At 40.7% G+C, this 23688-nt stretch overlaps 1 protein-coding gene across 2 annotated transcripts in view; it reads right to left on the bottom strand.

Annotated features, from left to right (window-relative positions):
• Window positions 1-5205: 5205 nt before the first annotated feature.
• The window catches only part of ROCK1 (Rho associated coiled-coil containing protein kinase 1), a 196074-nt gene continuing 177591 nt past the window's right edge, over window positions 5206-23688 (bottom strand). Inside the window, exons 24-33 of one of the 2 annotated variants that reach the window (XM_075826366.1) lie at window positions 23176-23269; window positions 22358-22443; window positions 21839-22027; window positions 19750-19915; window positions 11002-11078; window positions 10069-10157; window positions 9670-9748; window positions 8171-8432; window positions 7308-7509; window positions 5206-7028 (exon numbers count right to left, since the gene is read on the bottom strand). In XM_075826366.1, coding sequence (XP_075682481.1) covers window positions 7025-7028; window positions 7308-7509; window positions 8171-8432; window positions 9670-9748; window positions 10069-10157; window positions 11002-11078; window positions 19750-19915; window positions 21839-22027; window positions 22358-22443; window positions 23176-23269 — 1248 coding nt within the window. In that variant the 3' untranslated portion in view covers window positions 5206-7024. Of the gene's footprint in view, window positions 7029-7307; window positions 7510-8170; window positions 8433-9669; window positions 9749-10068; window positions 10158-11001; window positions 11079-11482; window positions 11532-19749; window positions 19916-21838; window positions 22028-22357; window positions 22444-23175; window positions 23270-23688 lie in introns of those variants that run through there. The other variant, XR_012847639.1, reaches the window with a different exon arrangement.

The following is a 23688-nucleotide window of genomic DNA, read 5'->3' as shown; positions in this document are numbered from 1 at the left end:
GTGTATTATAAATGCGATCGCAGAATCGCATATTATAGTCCCCTAATGGGACTAGTAAAAAAGTGAAAAAAAAGTTTAATAAAGTTAATTAAAAAAAAAAATGTGAAAAAAAATGAAAAACCCAGCTTTTCCCCTTACAGAATGCTTTACTATTAAAAAAACAAAATAAAGTTAAAAAGTTACACATATTTGGTATCGCCGCGTCCGTAACGACCCCGACTATAAATCTATTACATTATTTAACCCGCACGGTTAACGCCGTAAAAAAAAAAAAAAAAAACTATGGAAAAATTGCTGTTTTCTGTGAATACTGACTTTAAAAAAATTTAATAAAAAGTGATCAAAAAGTCGCATCTACTCCAAAATGGTACCAATAAAAACTACAAGTCGCCCCGCAAAAAAAAAGCCCTCATACAACCGCATCGGCGAAAAAATAAAAACGTTACGGCTCTTCAAATATGGAGACACAAAAACAAATAATTTTGAAAAAAAAACGTTTTTACTGTGTAAAAGTAGTAAAACATACAAAAACTATACAAATTTGGTATCGTTGCAATCGTAACAACCCGCTGAATAAAGTTAGTGTTATTTATATCACACGGTAAACGGCGTAGATTTAGGACGCAAAAAAGAGTGGCAAAATTTCAGATTTTTTTCTATTCCCCCCCCAAAAAAAAGTTAATAAAAGTTAATCAATAAATAATATGTACCTCAAAATGGTGCTATTAAAAATACAACTTGTCCCGCAAAAAACAAGACCTTATACAGCTATGTCGACACAAATATAAGAAGGTTATAGCTCTTGGAATGCGACGATTGAAAAACTTAAAAAATAGCTTGGTCATTAAGGTCCGAAATAGGCTGGTCATTAAGGGGTTAAAAGAGGCATGGACTAACAAGACAGGGATCTAATATTACCACTTTACAAAGCATTAGTGCAAGAGATGTCGAATGGGGGGGGGGGGTGATTAACTTGCACATTGAGTGCTAAAAAGTTTGTGAACCCCTCAGAACTTTCTACATAAATTTTACATAAAACTACATCAGTCCTAAAAGTAGATAAAGAGAACCAAATCAAGCAAATGAGTCAATATTAGACTTAGTCATTGATTGAGGAAAATTATCCAATATCACATATCTGAGTGGCAATGGGATGTGAACCTTTGCTTTCAGTATCTGGTGTGACCCCCTTGTGCAGCAATAACTGCAGATAAACGTTTCCGGTAATAGTTGATTAAAACTTTGGCTTGGAGTTATTTTAGCCCATTCTTCCATACAAAACTGCTTCAACTCTGTTGGCGGGTTTCCTCCCAATAACTACTCGCTTCAGGTCCTTCCACAACATTTCTATTAGATTAAGGTCAGGACTGTGACTTGGCCATTCCATAACTTTATTCTTCTTTAACCATTCTTTAGTGGAACGACTTGTTTGCTTGGGGTCGTTGTCTTGCTACATGACCCATGTTCTCTTGAGATTCAGCTCACGGACAGATGTCCTGACATTTTCCTTTAGAATTTGCTGGCATTCAGAATTCATTGCCCCATCAATGATGGCAAGCCGTCCCATCCCAGACGCAGCAAAACAGGCCCAAACTATGATACTATCACCACCACCACCATGTTTCACAAATGGTATGGTTTTATGCAGTGTTTTCCTTTCTTCAAATAGAACGCTTCTTATTTAAACCAAAAAGCTTTATTTTTATGTCATCCGACCACAAAACATTGTTCCAGTAGCCTTCTGGCTTGTCCAGGTGATCTTTAGCAAACTTCAGACGGGCAGCATGTTCTTGTTTTTAGAGCAGTGGCTTTATCCTTGCAATCCTGCCATGTACACCATTGTTGTTCAGTGTCCTCATGATGGTGGACCCATGAACATTAGCTAATGTGAGAAAGGCCTTTAGTTGCTTAGAGGTCACCTCGGGTTCCTTTGTGACTTCGCAGGCTATTATACGCCTTGCTCTTGGTGTGATATTTGTTGGTCGATCACTCCTTGGGAGGGTAATAATGGTATTGAATGTTCTCCATTTGTACACAACCTGTCTTACTGTAGATTGGTTGAATCCAAACTCTTCAGAGATGGTTTTGTATCCTTTTCCAACCTGACTAGCATCAACAACTCTTCTTCTGAGCTCCTCAGAAATCTCCTTTGTTCGTGCCATGATAAACTTCCACAAACATGTGTTGTGAAGATTAGACTGATAGATCCCTGTTCTTTAAATAAATCAGGTCACCCACTTGTACCAGATTGTCATCACATTGATTGAAACCACCTGACTAACTCCACCTTCAAAATGATCTGCCAACTCTAAAGGTTCACATACTTTTGCCACTCACAGATATGATATTGGATCATTTTCGTGACTAAGGGCCTGTTCACATCACCGTCCGCTTTCCGTTCCGGGGTTCCGTCGGAGGGTTCCATCGGGTGAACCCCGCAACAGAAAGTGAAAGTGACATCACAGCTTCCGTTTCAGTCACCATTGATCTGAATGGTGACGGAAACATCGCTAATGGTTTCCGTTCGTCACCATTCCGGATGGTTTCCGGTTTTCAGATGGAATCAATAGCGTAGTCGACACCGCTATTGGAAAGCGAACAGTGATGTGAACAGGCCCTGAGTCTAATATTTTTGACTCATTTGTTTGATTTGGTTCTCTTTATCGACTTTGAAGACTTGAGAAAATCTGATGAAGCATTGCGTCAAATTTTTGAAGAAATATAGAAAATTCTGAAGGGTTCACAAACTTTCAAGCACCACTGTATAAGTATATAAATGGCCCTTACAAAAATGTAAAATGCGCAGAAAAGACAAGGGGGCACTCCCTTCATCTGGAGAAAAAAAAAAAGGTTCAACCCGCAGAGGCGACAAGCCTTCTTTACTGTGAGAACTGTGAATCTGTGGAATAGCCTACCACAGGAGCTGGTCACAGCGGGGACAGTAGATGGCTTAAACAAAGGTAAGAACGCTCTGAAGTTTACCCATATCCCTTCCTCCCATCTCTTGGTTGAACCTTATGCAAACGTGCCTTTTTCCAGTTTCCATAAGTTCCATTCGCTTCTACAGGAGTTACAGAAACCTTGTAGCTCAGCTTGCTGTGCAGAGATTCTCCAACCGGATGAAGCAGCCAGCAGCTGCCTTAATAGGCAGAATGTTTGGGAAATAGGTGCGGGTCTAAGGGTATGTTCACACGCTGAGCCAAAAACGTCTGAAAATACGGAGCTGTTTTCAAGGGAAAACAGCACCTGATTTTCAGACGTTTTTTGAGCAACTCGCGTTTTTTCTGCCGTTTTTGGAGCTGTTTTCAATAGAGTCTATGAGAAAACGGCTCCAAAAACGTCCCAAGAAGTGTCCTGCACTTCTTTTGACGAGGCTGTATTTTTACGCGTCGGCTTTTGACAGCGACGCGTAAAATGACAGGTCGTCGGCACAGTACATCGGCAAACCCATTGAAAGCAATGGGCAGATGTTTGCCGACGTATTGGAGCCGTTTTTTCAGCTGTAATTCGAGGCGTAAAACGCCTCCATTACGTCTGAAAATAGGTCGTGTGAACCCAGCCCAAGAGGTGGAACCCGCTGCGATCAAACATTTATGCCATAAATGTCTGTCATGACAGATCCCCTTTAACCCCTTAATGACCAGCCTATTTTAAACCTTAATGACCAAGCCATTTTTTACGTTTTTCCATCGTCGCATTCCAAGAGCTATGACTTTTTTATTTTTGCGTCGACATAGCTGTATAAGGTCTTGTTTTTTGCGGGACAAGTTGTATTTTTTAATAGCACCATTTTGAGGTATATATTATTTATTGATTAACTTTTATTAACTTTTTTTGGGGGTGGGAATAGAAAAAACACTGAAATTTCGCCACTCTTTCGCGTCCTAAATCTACGCCGTTTACCGTGTGGTATAAATAACACTTATTATTATTAGTAATTATTTGTTTTTGTGTCTCCATATCTGAAGAGCCATAACTTTTTTATTGTTCCGCCGATGCAGTTGTATGAGGGCTTTTTTTTTGCGGGAAGACTTGTAGTTTTTATTGGTACCATTTTGGAATAGGTGCGACTTTTTGAGCACTTTTTATCTAATTTTTTTAAAGTCAGGATTCACAGAAAACAGCAATTTTGCCATAGTTTTTAATTTTTTTTTTACGACGTTCACCGTGCTGGTTAAATAATGTAATAGCTTTATAGTCGGGGTCGTTACGGACGCGGCGATACCAAATATGCGTAACTTTCTTTACTTTATTTTGTTTTTTTAATAGTAAAGCAGTTTGTAAGGGGAAAAAGTGGGTTTTTCATTTTTTTTAAATTAACTTTATTAAACTTTTTGACTAGTCCCACTAGGGGACTTTAATATGCGATTCTCCGATCGCTATTATAATACACTGCAATACTTTTGTATTGCAGTGTATTACTGCCTGTCCGTTTAAAACGGACAGGCATCTGCTAGGACATGCCTCTGGCATGACCTAGCAGGCATTCACTACAGGCAGACCTGGGGGCCTTTATTAGGCCCCCAGCTGCCATCGGAGACACAGACACTCGGCGATCTTATCGCCGGGTGTCGGTGGGGGAGAGAAGGAGCGCCCACTCTCCAAAACAACTCCAATGCGGTGCAAGCTATTGAACACCGCATCTGAAGGGTTAAACGGGTGAGATCGATACTTATATCGATCTCACACCTTCGAGCAGGGACGCCCCCAGCCCTCAGCTGCCTCTGGCAGCTGAGAGCAGGGAGATTTGACAGCTCCCTGCTCTGTTTATTTATCCTAATGCAGTGCCGTAAAAAGGCTTATGCATCAGAATAAAGCCCGTTCGTGGCCGACGTGAAAAGGCGTATTGGCGGTCACTAACGGGTTAAGGACTTGGCCAAGAAAAAACACCCATGCAAGTATTCAGACTGATGCAGCCAACCTTACCTAAACCAGGAAAAAATAGCTTTGCAAGGACTGCAAAAAGATTTGGGGAAAATGTGTGTGCGTGTGTGTAAGGCACATGACGTTCTGACTCTCCCCTGTCTGCCATACCCAAGGAAGGACTTCCACTGCCAGAAGGAGTCTTCCCTTAATGCTTTAAATTTTTCCAGATGAATCTCTCACTGCTGCTCTTCTGGACCGGGATAAGAAACGCTGAAGTTGGGTGAAAGGAGAGAAGAGCAGAAACATATTCCACATGCAATAATGAATAGGAAACAGAAGTTCTATAAATATTTTTATTTCTTTTCAAATGATCACACAGTCATTAGCATATTAATAACAGATATGTTTATTATTACATATCTATCAGTGCGGATTTCAATACCACTTGTAACATGCAAATTGCCTTCAGACAAACTATGGTTCCAGTGCTTTTTTTTTTTTCTATTTTTGTTTAAGAAATAAAACTGCAAAGCCATTATAAATTATTGAGGAGGTATTTGGTAACAAAAAAAAAAAAAAAAGTACGAATTAAAATAAACCATTATTGCCCATACCTAAATTTGTTTCTGCTAATAAGCAGGAACATTTATATTAGAATCCCTATATTATCAAGAGTTTATAAAAATGTGAAACTCTATTGTAATGCTTTCAAGCTTGTATGCTCAGCATATTTTATTAACACAAACCATAGCAGGTAGTTTAGCTCAGTGATTGTTCAGAGACCACATGATATGTCTTTCTTAAACTATGAAATCAAACGAAAGAATTGCAGAAAAAATCCTCCACACAATAACTGTTGCATGACTGTAATTGTTAGGAATGGGCGCGTCAATGTAACCAGCCAAACTCCTTGTATACCAGCTCAAGGCTTGGCCTTTAAGGTCTTCTGCAGGACAGCTATGGGAACTGGTGATAAACAGTGTCCAGACAGTCCTGAAAAAAAATCTAAAGCCTGGTTGGTCTGTGAAATAACTGGCTGGTCACTGGCTAAATACTGATTTGCTCCAATATGGAGCCAATCAGAGATTAAAAACCCTATAAATCGTGGATTTACTAGGAATGTAAAATGGACTTTAGTCAACTTTTGTATTTAAACCCTTTTACAAATGGCCTTTCAATCTCCCTCCATTAAAAGTGGTGTGATGGGAGACTGATGAAACCTGTGAATTGGAGAGGGTATTAAAAAAAAACACAAAAAAACATGGCAGTAAAAGAAATGAAATAAGGCACTAAAAAAAGAAAAACCAAAAGCAATACCCAATAAAGTGTTCTAACAAATAATTTACAAGTCCACACAGTGCATACATATTTTATATGTCCGTTAACAAATAACGTTCTTAAAAACTGTAAGGCAAAAACAATACGAAATAAACAAAAATTATGTACTCAAAAACACACGTAAAACTTGGATTGTACTGTTCGTTTCTAATGCCTCTATGTATTAAAACACATTTCAATATGGCTTGGCAAAAACATAATAATAAAACAAATAAAATGCATAGTTAAAAATATGTTGACCTTTCACTTTAATGAACGGCTGTATAATATATGCAAAGCACAAAACAGGCTTCGTCCTTCCGCAAGTGCTTTTGCCATAAGGCGGCCGACAGCCGAAAAGTGAAGGCACTAGAGTTCAAGTGGTCACTTTTTGCAAGAAGAATTTGCAGTCTTCAGGAAGATGGAGATACCGTACAGGAACTTCTGTTCTCATTGAGACATATTCCTCGGATATCCATGCATGGCGTCGTTGCTCCCCTCCTTATCGGTGCATAAGCTGCTCTCCATCATAATCAACAGGCTTTCATAGATATCCAAAGAATATCTTTACATTGGTTTGATTATAAATATATAGGAAAATAAACATAGCTAAGCTTTAACAACTTGCATTACATAGTAATAATCTGTTTATTCTATCTTTAGACAAGCCCACAATAAAAGACTCTCGTACATGCTTTCTGTGCTTTAGCAATGGGAAGAGGAAAAAAAATAAAAGTCACCCTGAAAGCCTGTTATTCTGTTGCTGATGTATATAGCAGCTTCTTTGCACCGTCTGTAATGTGGAAGACCAGCTTCATGAATGCAGCGTGACCAACTAAGATTAGCTGGAAGAGAAATCGGCTATTAAATAAAATAACATCACATGGATTTTATGAAGACATTTCTAACAATATGTATCCAACTCCATTCCAGGAGCAGTAACTAGGTAGGAGAGGCTAGAAAAGTCCAGCTCTGGGAACCAAGTAGCCTGTCCGTCAAGAACTTCAACATAACAAACACTACCGGGAGACGTCGGTGTAACAAACAGCTCCATATACAATGAGAACCACAGTCCAGCATAAAATGTCACATCATTATACAGCATCAGTCACAAGAACTCTTACCTGGCTTTTCCTGAACCAGTTTTTGTGGGCTTCCGGAAGGACTGGTTTGACCTAGTAGACATACTCCTTGGGGAGACACGGACAAAATTTGAAGGTGGCGTCTTGGGCATTTTCTTCAGTAAATGAGACACCCATTTTTTCTGTTCATCCTGAGTGCATGCCAACAAAAGCATGTCTCTGGCACTTGTCACATCATAACTCACTATGAAATGAAGGGGGAACAATTATAGAAAAACAAAGTTTTTTTTACATAGAAGCATAAATAACTCCGTTTTTTATAACTATAAAAATATTTGTAAAACTGGGTTTTATTGCAAGAACACAAAGGACCAGGGAATTGCTTTTCTCTGCGCTTCATGCTGGTTAAGCCGTATGTTTGAGCATTGCGCAATGCCTACTTATACACTAAAGACTTGTCCTTCATTGCAGCCAAGTGACCTTCGTACACACAAACTATACATTAGACTGAGGCAGAATTCAGCTGGCCATATACATCAAAGCCGGTCATACGCCTGCCTATTTAAATGGGGAAATGGGAAGAAGTCGCTAAAATTTGACATGCTCCATCTCTCCCCACCCCCCCCCCACATATGCTGCCGACGTAGAGTCGAGAGTACAGACACAAGATTATTGGTAGGGCCAGCCAACTTCTATCTTGTGCGCATGTCCAGCTTAAGGCCAATCTTTGTCAATCCACATTCTAGTAATGACTTCTGTCAGAGGAGGCCGTACAAACTAAACTTTTTACCATACGCTGTGATGCCAAAATAATGTTATGTAAATGCTGGTTTAAACTCAAGAGACTGATAGAGAAGTTATAATTGAAAGACCATAAAGTGTAAGTTTATGTATATAGTGCTGACCTTTACAAGGGGCGATGAGCTCCTCCTTTTTATCCAGGTGGTCCTTATGGCACTTAACATGGCACCTTCTGCATTCCAGTGCTGGAGGTGGCTTAAAAACATGCCACAAAGGCTTGGAGCAAGATTCACAATTTGCTGGGAAATGATAGAGAGTAGGGATGAACTCGTGCCCTTTGTGGTTGAGGAAATTGGTCTTCTCTACTTGCTGCACTGGATCCAATTCCAAATCTTTCCTGCATTCTCCTTCATTGGCATAAAGTATCTGACAGGACGGAAAATACATAATGTGAACTGGTATTAAGTAAAAATACTTAACATATTTGGAGTACTGCACAAAATAAGGAAACCAGATAACCCTAATTATTTACTGACATGTTAGAAGGAAATTAAATCTTTGTAGAAGAGAAATGTGTTTGTTTTTTTTTGAAACTGTCGTAGCATTTTTTTTTTTACTTTTAATACATTACAAGTGGAGGAAGGGGGGGGTGGACAATATTAGAGGCTGCTGCATTATTTGAATAGACCATGCAGCTAAGTGTGTGTACTTTATAGTCACCGCAATCAATGGGAGTTTAAAGGGGTTTTCCCACGAGAGCCATTTATGACACATCTGCAGGATGTCATAAATGTCAGATAGATGCTGGTCCCACTTCTGGGACCTGCACCTATCTCCAGAACGGGGCCCCCTAAACCCCGTTCAGCCGCTGTGTGTTGCGGCTGAATGAGGTGTTTTCCGACCATGAAAAACTTTATAAGGTCGTGAGTTACGTAAACAGTGTAACTCGCGGAGCTACGCTGTTTAGGTAAGTATCATAGAAATTAATGGTAGTTACGGAAACAGCGTAGCTTGCATGCTACACTGCTTCTGTAACTGGCATTCACTACTATTGGAGTTATGTAAACAGCGTAGCTCCGCGAGTTACACTGTTTACGTAGCTCACGACCATATAACGTTTTTCATGGCCGCAACACACCTCATTCAGCCGCAACACACAGCGGCTGAATGGGGTTTAGGGGGCCCCGTTCTGGAGATAGGTGCAGGTCCCGGAGGTGGGACCAGCATCTATCTGACATTTCCTGTGGATGTGTAATAAATGTCTCTCGTGGGAAAACCCCTTTAATGGTCAGAAAAGTGTTTGTGACAGCCCCATTCCCGGGAGACCAGGGAGATGCATATACAGCATTATCTGTGTGTGTATAGTATTGCTATCCTTTCCTATAAAGGCCTCCAGAAGTAAAGTAGAGCGGTCATTATTAAATCCCCAGCTGTCTAATAATAAAATGGATCTGCTGACCTTGTTCTTGGTCTGAAAAGCTTAAACAACTGAGCTGTCGAAAGCGTAAAGTGTCAAGTGTTTGGGTGTTTGCGTTTGTGCGTATGGAAACAGGACTAGCACGCATTAAAAAAATCTATAAAAAAACACAAGTTAAAGTTCTAAAAATGTTTAGTATTATTTTCCAATGACATTTGGATGGCAAAAAAAAAAAATGAGACTAACCTGAAATATCTTCGGGATCTCTTCAGTATTCGCTCGATAAACATCTCCTTGTGTAACAGGGCGGACATGGAAAAGCTTACTAAATAAATAAAAATATATATAAAATTTGATTGATGTTTATATTATCAAATCTACTAGCAGAAAAAATATTTTTAGAACTATATCTATACACAAAACTAGTCAGACCACTTCAGTCACCATTGTGAATTCTTCCAGTGGTCCATTAATAAAAATGACAAATAATCCATGAAGCGGCAGTGATAAATTTCTAGGCATGTTGGCTACATTGTTTCGTTTTTGTGACATTATATAGGCTAAACTAGAATTGGAGCCGTCAAACACACCTAACAATAATTACCGAATGGTAAGGAGAAGAAAAGTCTTATAATAAATACTTACTCTATATCTAGAACCATGGATGGGTTGGACTGTTCTTTATTCTGCTCATCATTGTAAAAGAGTATCTTCTTACTGCTAACCACAACATACTGTATGGAAGACATTTTCACAATCAAAATATATTCAATTTATTAATTGACTTGACATTTATGTTCAGATAATGCAAGTATTTGACAGTATTTTACAGTATTAAGAGTAGTGTAAAACTAGAAATCAGAACTTAAAATGATTGGTGATCCTACACCCGGACGTAATAATGAAATTGATATACCAAAATCGGCTCATCTGTTATGGTGAAATAAGCTGCCCATCAGAACGGTGATACTTTCTGCTCAACCACTGCTATCACAACTATACGTTAAAGGCTATGTACGCCTTGGAAAACTTTTTTTTTTCTTTTAAATAAAAATATGTATCAGTGTGTTCGGTGCAAGTTTTGAATTACTTTTTATTAAAAATTATTTTTACTTTTTGAGACACAGCTGCTTTGTATCCTGTATACAGAGCATCTGTAACTAGCGCTGAAACCTGTATCCGTCAGGTCAGCGGCAGTGACAGGTTCAGTGTCAGCGGGACCCAGCATGTCTCTGACACGCAGGATCCACCTGTTATCCATCACATCTAAGTTATGGGTTCCGTTGGGCACTAATGTTGTTAGTCATGTAACAGAACCAGTGCTTCAGGTATTTTCATTGTTCTGCTCCTCCGATGGAGAACGGAAACACGGACGCAGGTGTAAACAGGCCCTAATTCATGCTACAGTACTGTATAAAGCAGCTCTTACTCTGGAAGACTTGATGCAGTCATGTATTATGTGTACACCGATGGACTGAGACACAACAGGGGAAAGGTTGAAGTGTCCGCAGCTTCCCCCTGCTGGTTGAACAATTTAGAAATAATAATTTACACACTGCAATTAATAACCATAGATACCTGTTTCTTCCAACCATGCCTTTTAATGTTCCCTCTGTTCGGAATGGAAAGCCAACCCTCAATTCTTGATTCGGATTCTATAAAAAAAAAAAAAAAAGAGGCAAACATGGAATTAAGTCATTTGTATTGATGTAACTGCAAGTCACAGCACAATGCAAGACATAGACAGAAACATGCAGAATGAAAACGCATGGCACAGAAGGAAGCAGAGAAGGAATTCTCAGCTGTCAACATTTCATGCCCACAACACAAAAAAATAATAAATGCAAGTTGAACATAAAAAGTGTTTAACTACATCAAGACAAAAATGTAAACCAGAAACAGAATGCAAAACAGAAAGAAAAAATAAATATAATACAAATGAAGGCAGCTTTATCAAGGACTCCATGACAAGAAATCATATTTGGAAGGATAAAGTGCAACAAGCTAACTGAAAAAGAGGTCACCAATAACAGGCAGATGTGTGCTCCGATTTACTCACAGAAGACAAGAATAGGAGAGAAAGAAATAAGGAATGCAGGTAGACTCGACTAAACGGAGAATAGGAGACAAACATTTCATTTAGTGGGAAGAATAGACTCAAACCATTTGACATTTGTTGGCCAGAGCGAAGCATATGGGCCATTCACTATTAACAATAAGCCTAGTTCTGCTACAAGCTGATCCCCATTAATATGTTACCCAGGTACAAGAAAGACACTGCAACGACACACACACACCTACGAAATGATGATCCACCAACAGCACTGAATGCTAGCAAAATGAAATACATTATTTTGGCATACTAGGAATGATAATATAACAAGTAAATGGACATCACGCAACGAACATAAAACCCTTAAGATTTAAAATGTCTTTGCTTATGCATTCACCTTAAAAGGGGGTGGTCCCATCAGGACAAACCCTCCTCATATGCCATATGGAGACCAAAAGATGGGGATCCATGGCACGCCCTCCCTATGAGCCTGAGAAAAGAACCGTTAAACAGTGGCTCTTTTGGACTCAGGCCGTCTATGGGGAAGTGAACGGTCAACTGCAACTTTCCCTGGCAAAATCAACTGTCTCCGTTCTGAATATTAAAGGGGTTGTCTGTGATGAGACAACCCCTTTAAGTACAATCAACATAAAGCAACATTTTTTAACTGCACTCGCCTTCAGATGTCTTGCTGATCCGAGGAACGGCTGTCAGACAACCAGACTCAGAGAAGGTTCATTACCGTCTCTGCCTTTGACTGTTGAATACATGGCACTTACAGATCCAGTTCAGTTTAACATCTGACCGCCAGCTGCTGGGTCTTTGCAGATCCAGTTTAGCTCTACAGTGCATGTCAGCTCCAGTTACAGGGGAAACAATCGATGTACTAAATTGTTAAAACGTAAAAAATGTCCCCCAAAAGTCTTATGACCATATGGGGCTGGCACAAGGTGTAAAATAAATGAAGACAAAACAACAAAGTACGTTGCGGTCACCCACCCTGACTAAAATAGAACATCCCCTATATGAAAAGGACTAACATAACTGGGGACACAATTAAAAAATGCTAATAAAAAAAAAAAACAGACCTTATTAACATTTTCCACTGATAACACAAAAAAAAATAATCAAAAAATTGCACAAAATAAAGCCCCATGTATTACAGGAAAAATCCTGCATGTACTTTGATGATCTGAAACATTCAAGTGAGACAAATATGCATTTTTTTTCTTTTCAAACTACTTTTAATATTAGACAGAGAAAATCCAAAATGCAGTTTTCAAATAATTTCATTTATTGAAGGAAAAACGCTGCTCAGCCCTACCTGGCTATATGTGAAAAATTAATTGCCCCCCTTGCTTCTAAATCAACCAGTTAACCAAATGCAATTGACAATTGGGTTAAAGTTCGCTAGTCACACCCAGACAGGATTACTGCGAGACCTGTTAAATATAAACATCACCTAAATAGAATTTGTCTGCCTATGGGAAGCAAGGCTAAAAGGTCTCAAAAAAGCAGCACAAGATGCCACATGCTGAAGAGATCCAAATACAGAGCCAAACAAAGTAATTGAAATCTACCAGTCTGGAAAGGGTTACAAAGCTGTTGCTAAGGCGACTCCAACAAACCACAGTGATAGCCATTGTCCACAAATAGAGAAAACTTTAAACAGTGGTGATCCTTTCCACCAAAATTTCACTAAGAGTGCATCGACGTCTCAGCCAAAACTCAGGTAAAAAAAAGAACCCAGATGAACATCTAAAGAACTGCAGGTCTCACTTGCCTCAGTTAAGGTCAATATGCAGGATTCCACAATACAAAAAAAAAAAAAAAAAAAAAAAAAAAAAAAAAAAAGAAGAAAAGCAAAAAAAAAATTAAAAAATAAATAAATAAATGGCCAAAAATGATACCCATGGTAGTTTCAAGGCGCAACCAACTGATTAGCAAAAAAGGAAACAAAGGCCCCTTGGAGGCCAGAAGCAGCATTGCCCAGGAGGCCCCAACAGCCCTAGTAGAGTGAGCAGTGACCCGAAAGGGAGGATACTTACCCTTAGCAGAGTAGACCCTTTTGATAGCCAAACTGATTCAGCTGGAAATGGTGTCTTTTGAAGCCATGTCTCCCTTACGAGGACCCTTAGGTACAACAAAAAGAGAGTCCATCTTCTGGAAGGACTCTCTGGCTGCAAAGTAGACCCGAAGGGCTCGAACAACATCCAGACAGTGTAAGGCACGTTCCCTCAAATGAGGCAGCTTTAGACAAAACGAGGGAAGGACAATGTCTTCATTAAGGTGGAAGAACACAGTAAGCGGAGGTTTGCAGAACAAGGCTGCCAGCTTAGAAACTTTCCGGATAGGGGTGATCACCACACGGAAAACCACCTTCAAGGATAAGACCCTCAGAAAAACTACCAGCAAGGGTTCAAAAGGGGCAGCCTGGAGAGTGTCGAGGATCAGATTAAGATCCCAATGCTCCAGAGGAGACCGGTAAAGAGGAGGACAGTGAAGTACCCTGGTAGGGAAATTAGAAATCTTAATGAGTGTTGGCATAGTTAGAAAGAGAGAAAAAGAGAGAGAAAAATAAATATCAAAACTTTTTATCTTCTGTCTTGTCGCCCTCTTATGGGGTTGGGTTAGGGTGTTAAGGGAAATATAATAAGAGATTTTATGTCTTACTGTATCATAAGCACATAATGTCCGAAAATTCGGTTCGGTACTCGTAGTTTTGCATATAAAGCAAAATAAGTATGTACCTTTTCCATATTTCGCACTTATAGTAAGGCATGGTTTGAAACATGTTGTACAAGTGGTTTTGTATTTACAGTAGATATTACTTTTTGGAATAAAAACAAAACAGTGTGTGACTCCCTACAAGAAAGTCTTAATTGGAGTGCGGAAAGCCAAAGTGCGCTGGAAAGGGATAGGGCTGAGACTTGACCCTTTAGGGTAGCCAACCTGAGATCCTGATCCAAACCCACCAGGATGAAAGCCAGAATACGCGGGATGGAAAAATGGAGGGAGTGGAACTGATGAGATTCACACCACCTAAAATAAGCCAACCAGGTACGATAGTAAATCCTGTCGGATTGAGTCTTACGGGCCTTAATCATGGTCTGCAAGACCGGATCAGAGAAACCTCTGAACTTTAGAACCGCGGTCCCAAGAGCCAAGCCGTCAAATGCAGCCGAGGTAAAGCAGGGTGGAACGTCGGACCTTTGGAAAGGAGGTCGTGCCACTTAGGAAGCAGCCACGGGACGTCTGCCAACAAGGACATGAGATCCGCGTAACAAGCTCTGCGAGGCAAACCTGGGGCCACCAGAATGGCTGGAATTCCTTCATCCTTGACTTTCTACAGCATTCGAGGCAGGAGCGAAAGAGGTGGAAAGAGACAAAGGACACTGAAAGACCACCAGGGAAGAACTAGGGCGTTGGCTCCTATGACTCTGGAATCCCTGGTTCTGGTGACGTAGTCCAGACACTTCTGGTTGAGGTGAGAAGTGAAGTGATCCACTTTTGAAAAGCCCCACCGAATGCAAATGCATTGAAATATTTTTGGACGAAGAGACCATTCTCCAGGGTCCAGACGTTTCCGGCTCAGGTAATCTGTCCCCCAGTTGTCCATTCCTGGGATGTGCACTCCTGAGTTTGCGGGGACGTTTTGTTCCGCCCACATGACCCTCAGCTCCAAGATGTTGATCTGGAGCGGAGCTTCTGGGCCGGACCAGGTGCCCTAGACTGTGAGACGGCCGAAGACCACCCCCCAGCCGGACAGGCGTCTGTTGAGATGACCTGCCAGTGGAGAGTTGTGAAGTGCTTTTGATGAGAAACGTTGGGGGAAAACATCCACCACAGCAGTTCCTTCTTGACTGAAGGAGGCAGACAGATCACCAGATCCAAGGAGTCCTGAGAGACTTGTCCCAACATGATAGGATTGCCAGCGGTAGAGATCAGGAGTGAAACTGTTGGGACTGCCTCGAAGGTTGAGACAATCGTCACGAGGACTTTTATGCAAAAGCGAATGGAACAAGGAACATTTCTGTGGAGTAAAGTCACTCCCTGTCTGAGCGTGGTGATCTTTTCCTTGGGTAAGAATATCCTGGCTTCCTGTGTATCCAGGACCATCCCTAGAAACTCCATTCTCTGAGGAGTGAAAGAGGACTTGGCGCTGCTGATCAGCCATCTGAATATGTGAAGACAATCCAGGGTAATGTTGAGACTGTCCGAATTGTGCGGTTTGGAAGGTGCCTTCACCTGAAGGTCATCTAAGTATGGGGTAACTGCTATCCCTCTGGATCCAAGGAGAGCCATTGGCTCATGACCTTGGTGAAGACCCTTCGAGCTGTGGCCGGCCCGGAAGGAAGAGCCACAAACTGGAAGTGCCCAGAACCCACCGCGAAGAACAGGAAACGCTGATGTACTCGAGCAATGAGAACGTTAATATAGGCATCCCTGATGTCTATTGAGGTAAGGAACTCGTCCACCACCGATGAAGCCACCACCCAACGCAGGGACTCAATGCAAAACAGTCAGATCTTCACATGTCGGTTGAGACGTTTCAGATCCAAAATGGCCCGAAGGGATCCGTCCTTGGGTACCATGAAGAGATTTGAATAAATCCCCTTGAACAGTTCTAGCGTTGGCACTGGAATAGTTACTCATTCTTGGAGGAGGCTTTGAATGGCTTGAAAAATGTGGGCCCTTGAAGGGCACGGAGGGGGTGTCAACAGGAAAAACCACCCGGGAGAGCGAGAAAAAAAAACAACTATCTTGTAGCCTGTTGACACAACCTCCCACACCCAGGCTTCTTCGACGGTTTTGGGCCATATCTCCAGGAATTAGAGCAGACGTCTCCCACCCAGGGTAGCAGCTAGTGTGAGGGCAAACCTTTAGGCTGTGAAAGCCCGATGGGCCGAAGCATGTCTGGCGGCTCTGTTGCGGGGGCTGTGAGGGCTTTCGAGACCGTAAGGAGGACCTCTGCGTCCGGAAGTGGCAGGAGTCATGTGAGTTTTGCCTCGGACATGGAGTCAAGTTCCGAAATGAACAAAACCACCTTTGTCTTCTGGCTGAGGGAACTGGGCGGCGCCTTTGACAACGTTGTGGCAGTAAAGTGGGAATTCACCGAGGATCAGTGGGAAAAAGCATCTGCCAAAATGTCAGCCATCCACTGAAACAATTCCATTCCACTCAGCGCACGCAGGAGGTTCACTAAGTGGAAAACATAAGGGACCCACACTCTGCACCCGAAAGAGAAAATTAATAAATAAATCCCCCAAAAAAATCTAGCAGAGCTGCCTGCAGTGCAGGACATGTCTGCTTCCTACACACACTAGGCTAAAAACGGAGGAACTGAGTGCTCAACAGAAGGTATAGCCCACTGGGCGGATCCACATACTCCTAGTTACAGCAGCCTATACCCATGGTACTGTGTCCCCCAGTGAATGCTTTGACTAGAAAAACACATCACTAACTATACCTCACCAATTGCATAGTTGAGAGCATTTAGTTTTCCCTTACCCATGCTATGTCATCAGCCCCTCAACGACTGAAAAATCATCCACTTCAATTATCCACCAATTGTAAGCAATTACTTGCAGTATCTCAGCTTCCACCCCCCAAAAAAAAAAAGCGGGCACAAACATAAATGTCTGCCCATGCCTTAAACGCTAACTGCGACATGCATTTAAACAAAAGTATATATCCTTGCCCCTCAGCCTTCTCCCACATAGCAGATGTAAAATAGGACTTCAATATATAACAGGGTCTATTAGGAGAACTTAAAGTAGGCAAAATTACCAGTAAAAAGCGTTCCTTTTAACAAAGTGTATTCAATAATATGCTTTCCCTACGTCTCTTCTGAGTAATGTTTTGCTCTTCCTCACAGGTCTTCTCTAAAGCATAACACCACTCTGTTCCTGAACCTCAGTTTAAACAAAAAGGTTTCACCCATGATGCGTTCAAAAATCTGTCTTCGCAAACAGACATTGGTTTAGCTTCATTCTCTATAGTGACCCTATACCTGAAATCTGTGCTACCATCTGGGATCCCACAATGCACTGCTCTCTAGTAACTAGACACTCCCAGAATCCAGATACATTTGTGGAAAATACAAAGAGCAAAGTATTTGCAAAGTTCCTCTACATTTTCACTGTCAAATCTACTTAAAGTGTGAAGTAATATACTCAAAAGTAGAAACTTCCTTTAAATTTGCACGCAGTGTATGTTAAATATTAGTTTTGTTCCAGTGACCCCCCTCTGTTATAATATATAGTATTTGTATTAAATATTTTCTTAAAGAAATTTAGGTAAACAGTTTTAATATCAAACTAAATCTTAAAAGCTTGTGCACACAGTGCAGATTCGGTGCAGTATATTTTCACGCTAAACTGGGAATAGATCCAAAAACGAGAGACTTTCCTTTAAACGTTTCTTCTGCCCTGGTTTTAGTAAGACAAAACGCACCTATACACCCCTGTATGGACAAAGGCTTAAAGTTGTTTGCTAACAGGGTAGACTAACAGCCATCACTGGATTATGGTCTGCAGGTGCTTTTAAAAGTCATTATATGGCCATGTACTTAAAGAGGCTCTGTCACCAGATTTTGCAACCCCTATCTCCTATTGCAGCAGATAGGCGCTGCAATGTAGATTACAGTAACGTTTTTATTTTTTAAAAACTAGCATTTTTGGCCAAGTTATGACCATTTTTGTAGTTATGCAAATGAGGCTTGCAAAAGTCCAAGTGGGTGTGTTTAAAAGTAAAAGTCCAAGTGGGCGTGTATTATGTGCGTACATCGGGGCGTTTTTACTACTTTTACTAGCTGGGCGTTCTGACGAGAAGTATCATCCACTTCTCTTCAGAACGCCCAGCTTCTGGCAGTGCAGACACAGCCGTGTTCGAGAGATCACGCTGTGACGTCACTCACTTCCTGCCCCAGGTCCTGCATCGTGTCGGACGAGCGAGGACACATCGGCACCAGAGGCTACAGTGGATTCTGCAGCAGCATCAGCGTTTGCAGGTAAGTAGCTACATCGACTTACCTGCAAACGCCGATGCTGCTGCAGAATCAACTGAAGCCTCTGGTGCCGATGTGTCCTCGCTCGTCTGACACGATGCAGGACCTGTGAGTGACGTCACAGATCTGCACTGCCAGAAGCTGGGCGTTCTGAAGAGAAGTGGATGATACTTCTCGTCAGAACGCCCAGCTAGTAAAAGTAGTAAAAACGCCCCGATGTACGCACCTAATACACGCCCACTTGGACTTTTACTTTTAAATACACCCACTTGGACTTTTGAAAGCCTCATTTGCATAACTACAAAAATGGTCATAACTTGGCCAAAAATGCTTGTTTTTTAAAAATAAAAACGTTACTGTAATCTACATTGCAGCGCCGATCTGCTGCAATAGCAGATAGGGGTTGCAAAATCTGGTGACAGAGCCTCTTTAAATGGTAACTAAAAAGTCAACTTACTTCTGACATATCATAGTGACATGTCAGAAGTGTTGATTGGTGGGGGTTCGAGCACCGATCGCTAAAACGAAGCAGAAGAAGCAGTCATGTGAGCGCTGAGCCTCTTCATCTCTGTTCGGCTTTCTCCAGAAATCGATGTAGCGGTGTACGGGCTCAATAGAAAGTCTATGAGCCCGTACTCTGCTATATTGGCTTTCCGGAAAAAGACAAACAGAAACAAAGAGGCTCAGCGCTCACATGACTGCTTCTTCTGCTTCGTTTTAGCGATTGGTGGGGTCTCAGTGCTCGGACCCTCAACAATCAAAACTTCTGACATGTCACTATGACACGTCAGAAGTTTGTTGAATGTTTAGTTACCCTTTAAAAACGTCATACACAATTAGGGGGTGGTTAAAACACTATTCCAGTAACTGGCGTAGAAAAGTCACATTTTGGGCAAGAAAAATTAGCGACTTTCAGTTTTTACACCACACGGCACTTTTTTAAAAGTTGGTGGGGTGTTTGCAAAGAGGATGGGGCTAAGCAAAGAAGATGCCTGACAAAGACGGCCTGACAAATTTACTTTAAGTTGCATTAGAAGTTGGCGTGAATTATAACGCAAATCTACGCCAGCTCATACCCGGCATAGATTTGACTTTCTGGCGCATGGAATGCGAGAGATACGCAACATTTATTTTAAAGAGGCATGCGCCTCTTAATATATTCGGTTAATCTTACTACAGCGCGCTTTCGAATAAATTCCCCTCCTAGAATCATTGTCACCATAAACAGGCTGATATGAAGTTTCTAAAGTTCTCGGAAACTTACCACCTATCGTTCCATCTGCTTCATCTGGCTGTAGACTGGCAACACTTGTAGAGTCCATACGCAACTGCAACTCTGACAACCTGCCACGCAGCTGTTCAATGTCACTTTCTTTACTGGCCAGCTGCATCTGTAGTTCGTTCCTGGTGTTGCCTTCTTCAGTTAATTGCTTTTATTTTAAAAAAATATATATATATGATAAAGCATCTTTTTTTTTTTATTTACTTCATACACACAAGAAAAGCTAAAATCAGCCCAAAACCGTAGCAAAGACCTTCATAAGCCTAAGCCTCCCTCTATTGATGATGTTTAAAAGCCACCTCTCCTGACATGTCTAATTTAGTAAATACTTGTATTCCCCATAAAATAACCATTCTGCAGCATCTTTTCTTAGAAATCTGTGTTATACCGATCCAGTTATTCCTTGTACAAATTTATGAATACATTAACTGGTTGTTACTAATTTGGGGTGTGTCCACAGTTTCACACTGTCCAATCAGTGCTCACAGTCTCAGACTACGTGGAAACACAGGGAATGGTGACACCCAGTTGTCAATATATTCATCATTTTCTAGGAGGAATAACCGAGGAACAGGCACAACGCAGAGTTCGAGAGCCTTTTCTTTATTAGAAGAGAAACACAAGTATTCACTAAAACAGACATGTAAAGAGAGCAGACCTGTCCTTTTTAACAGTCTTTATTGCAGACATGGATATTAACCCCTTGACGCACGGCCTGGTACATATAAGTGAAATGTTATAGGGAAGTACGGAGCACACACACAGGCGGAGGGTGCTCCATAGGCTGCGGGTGTCAGATGTTTTACAGCTGACACCCGGGACTAACGGCCAGGAACGGCGATCGCGCTGTTCCTGGCAGTTTAACCAGTCAAACGCTGCAGTCAATCGCGACCTCAGCATCTGAGGCGTTGAAAAGAGGGGGCTGCCCCCCGACAGCTCATCAGCGACCCCACAAAGTGATTAGGGAGTGCCAATGGTTGTCATGGCAGCCCAGGGGCCTAATGAAGGCCCCAGGGCTGCCTTTTGTCTGCCTCTGTTAAGCCGTGTCTCTGGCAGGGATTAAGGGAAGCCTGTAAAAATGCCGATATACTGCAATACATTAGCATTGCAGAATATTGCACCGGCGATCTAACGATCGATGGTTCAAGTCCCCTAGGGGGGGGACTAATAAAGTGTGTAAAAATTTTTTTTAACGTAAGGTGTGTGTGTATATATATATATATATATATATATATATATATAGAAAAGTTTCCCATTTTTCCTCTAAAGTAATGTAAAAGATACTAATAAAAAAAAATGGTATCGCAGCGTCCGTAAAAGTAGGAACTTTTACAATAAACCATTATTTAACTCGCACGGTGAACGCTGTAAAAGAAAACAGAAAATGTATAACTCCAAAATCACCGTTTTTTGGTCAACTTGGTTCTAAAAAAATAGTAATAAAAAGTGATAAAAAAAGTTGTATGTACCAAAAAATTGTACCAATAAAACGCAAAAAATAAAAAAGTTATGGCTCTCCAAGTGGTGAAATAAAAACAATTTCTTTTTCTAACAAAGTTTTTTTTTTTTTTTTTTCAAGTAGTAAAATATAAAAAAAAAAACCTATATAAATTTGATATCACAGTAATCGTATTGAGCCACAGAATAACGTTAGATTGTCTTTTTTACCGCATGGTGAAAGCCGTAATAACAAAAACAAAGTAGGAATCGCAGTTTTTTCCAATTTCAGCCCCCAGATTATTTTTTTTGCAGTTTCACAGTACATTATATGGTACTTTAAACGGTGCCATTAGACACTAGTTATGGCTTTTGGAATGCGGGGAGTGAAAAAACGAAAAATAAAGATAAAAATGTCTCCGTCCTTAATTGGTTAAGTATCGAGTTGCAGTTCTTATACTAACACTAACTCTTTGGCTGCCATTACACGGAAGTCAATGACTAATATTACTTTAATGGTTCTATTCAAATATGCAAAAAAATTATGCGCGATGACCACCAGTTTATCTTCCGTATTGGGTACAGAAGATTCACTTATGAAAACAATTCATCATTATTTCCTCTCAGTACTTACCATTAACATATCATCCATCTCTTTCTGAAATTTGGTGACCATCTGGTTGTATTTTTCCTTCTCCTGGTTAAGATCTAGTTGCAGCTTACGGTTTTCCTTCTCTTTCTTCCTCAAATCTTGCGTGTTGGCTTTCTTCCTGTCCAATTTGAAATCTTTCCTATTCATAATTTCAGCCAGTTTGTTCACAGCCTAGATCAACATCATAACACATTGGATGTTTGTTAGATATAAGTGACAATTATATGGCTTTGTCCATATTCAAGAGACACAAGTAAGAATAAAAACAATTAAAACAACACGGTAATGAAATAAGCATGACAATTTAAGAACTTAAGCATCCTACTTATGTCCATATAGGATCTAATTTGTTTCTATTAGAAATAAAAGTTACCTGAAAAATTCTTATACAATGCAGAAAATAAACAGACACTCATCCACAAAAAATAAATGTTCATCCATAAAAAGTTGTTTTCTGGACATGAGCTGTATAAAGACAACCTAGAGGATCATTCTAATTACCTGTGTTTTGAGTGTTCTTTCAGTATTTATATTCTTCTCATATGTAATCTTCAAATTGCTATTTTCCTCTTGCTTCAAATTAAAGTCTGCGAAAATATAATATAAAAATATAATTAATGTTTTATGGCACAATATGCGCGAACATCATTACAGTGAGTATGGAGCAGTCTGTTCCTTACAAATATCGAGGGTTCTAGATATCTGAGGCTGGCCATAAACTGGATATCAGTCAACTAAAAGTACTCTCCTGCGACTTAAGAAAGAGGTCTTCCAGATACCGGTTGAGCCATTTAAGTTCTTTGGATACAAAGGATCGGGCGGGTTAAAAACCACCATGCCCAAACCTTTTTATACCCCAAACAGCAGATGTGGATACCACGTAGAGTCAGCTTAAAGTGTATCTGTCATGATAAAAGACCCCAGTAACTTGGAGGACAAGTTGAAGTAAGTAAAACTGGTCAGGGCTCCTATATATATATATATATATCTCTATCTATCTATATAGGGTGTGCTGAATGTAAATCACTGGTGCACTAAGGCCAATCGGCTGAGAGGCACGACATGACTGCATCCATGACAGCTTAGCAATGAAGACGTGTCTGACATTTAGCACGTGCAAGGTATAGAAGCCCAGGACATGGCGGAGTGCTCTGATCGGTAACGCTCTTTTTAGCTGGAGTGATACAGATAACATGGGCTGTATTAAGTTGAAATTATAAATAAATAACGGTGAAACTGCTCCTAAAATACTAAAGGAAATGGAGGCCAATGATATGTGGACAAGACCGTAACCATCTAAAATCATTACGGAAAGATACCTTCTTCCAGTGTCTTAACCTTCTCACTCAGCTCAGCATTTTCTTTGGTTATTCCTTGAACATCTTTGGTTAACGTATGGTTAGCTTCTTCCAGCTGCCAGAATAATGTCGAAATTAATTAAAGGAACAGTGTCATCACAAATTTTTTTTTAATATGTTAAAGATGTTCGTGCTTTATTAAAAACGTTTATATTTATTTGAGTGTTTGTGTTTTACTTTTTCTTATTTTTACACTTTTTCTTCCCTATGGGGGCTGCCATTTTTTTTTCCATTTCTGTATGTGTCGATTAACGACACATACAGACATGGAATACGGCAGCCACAGTCCCATAGGGACTGCGAACGGGTCCCGTCCCATCCACTTCTGTGTACGCCGTCTGTGTGGGAACTGCGCATGCGCCGCTCCCACACAGTCCAATTTGAAATGCGCGCCGTCCGGCGCCATTTTCCTGTAGACCGGAAGTCGCGGCCGGACAGTAAGATTACTACTTCCGGTCGCGGCTTCCGGACTTG

This window comes from Rhinoderma darwinii, chromosome 5 (genome assembly GCF_050947455.1).
Source record: "Rhinoderma darwinii isolate aRhiDar2 chromosome 5, aRhiDar2.hap1, whole genome shotgun sequence".
Lineage (NCBI taxonomy): Eukaryota > Metazoa > Chordata > Amphibia > Anura > Rhinodermatidae > Rhinoderma > Rhinoderma darwinii.
This window is presented reverse-complemented; position numbering and strand designations above follow the sequence as displayed.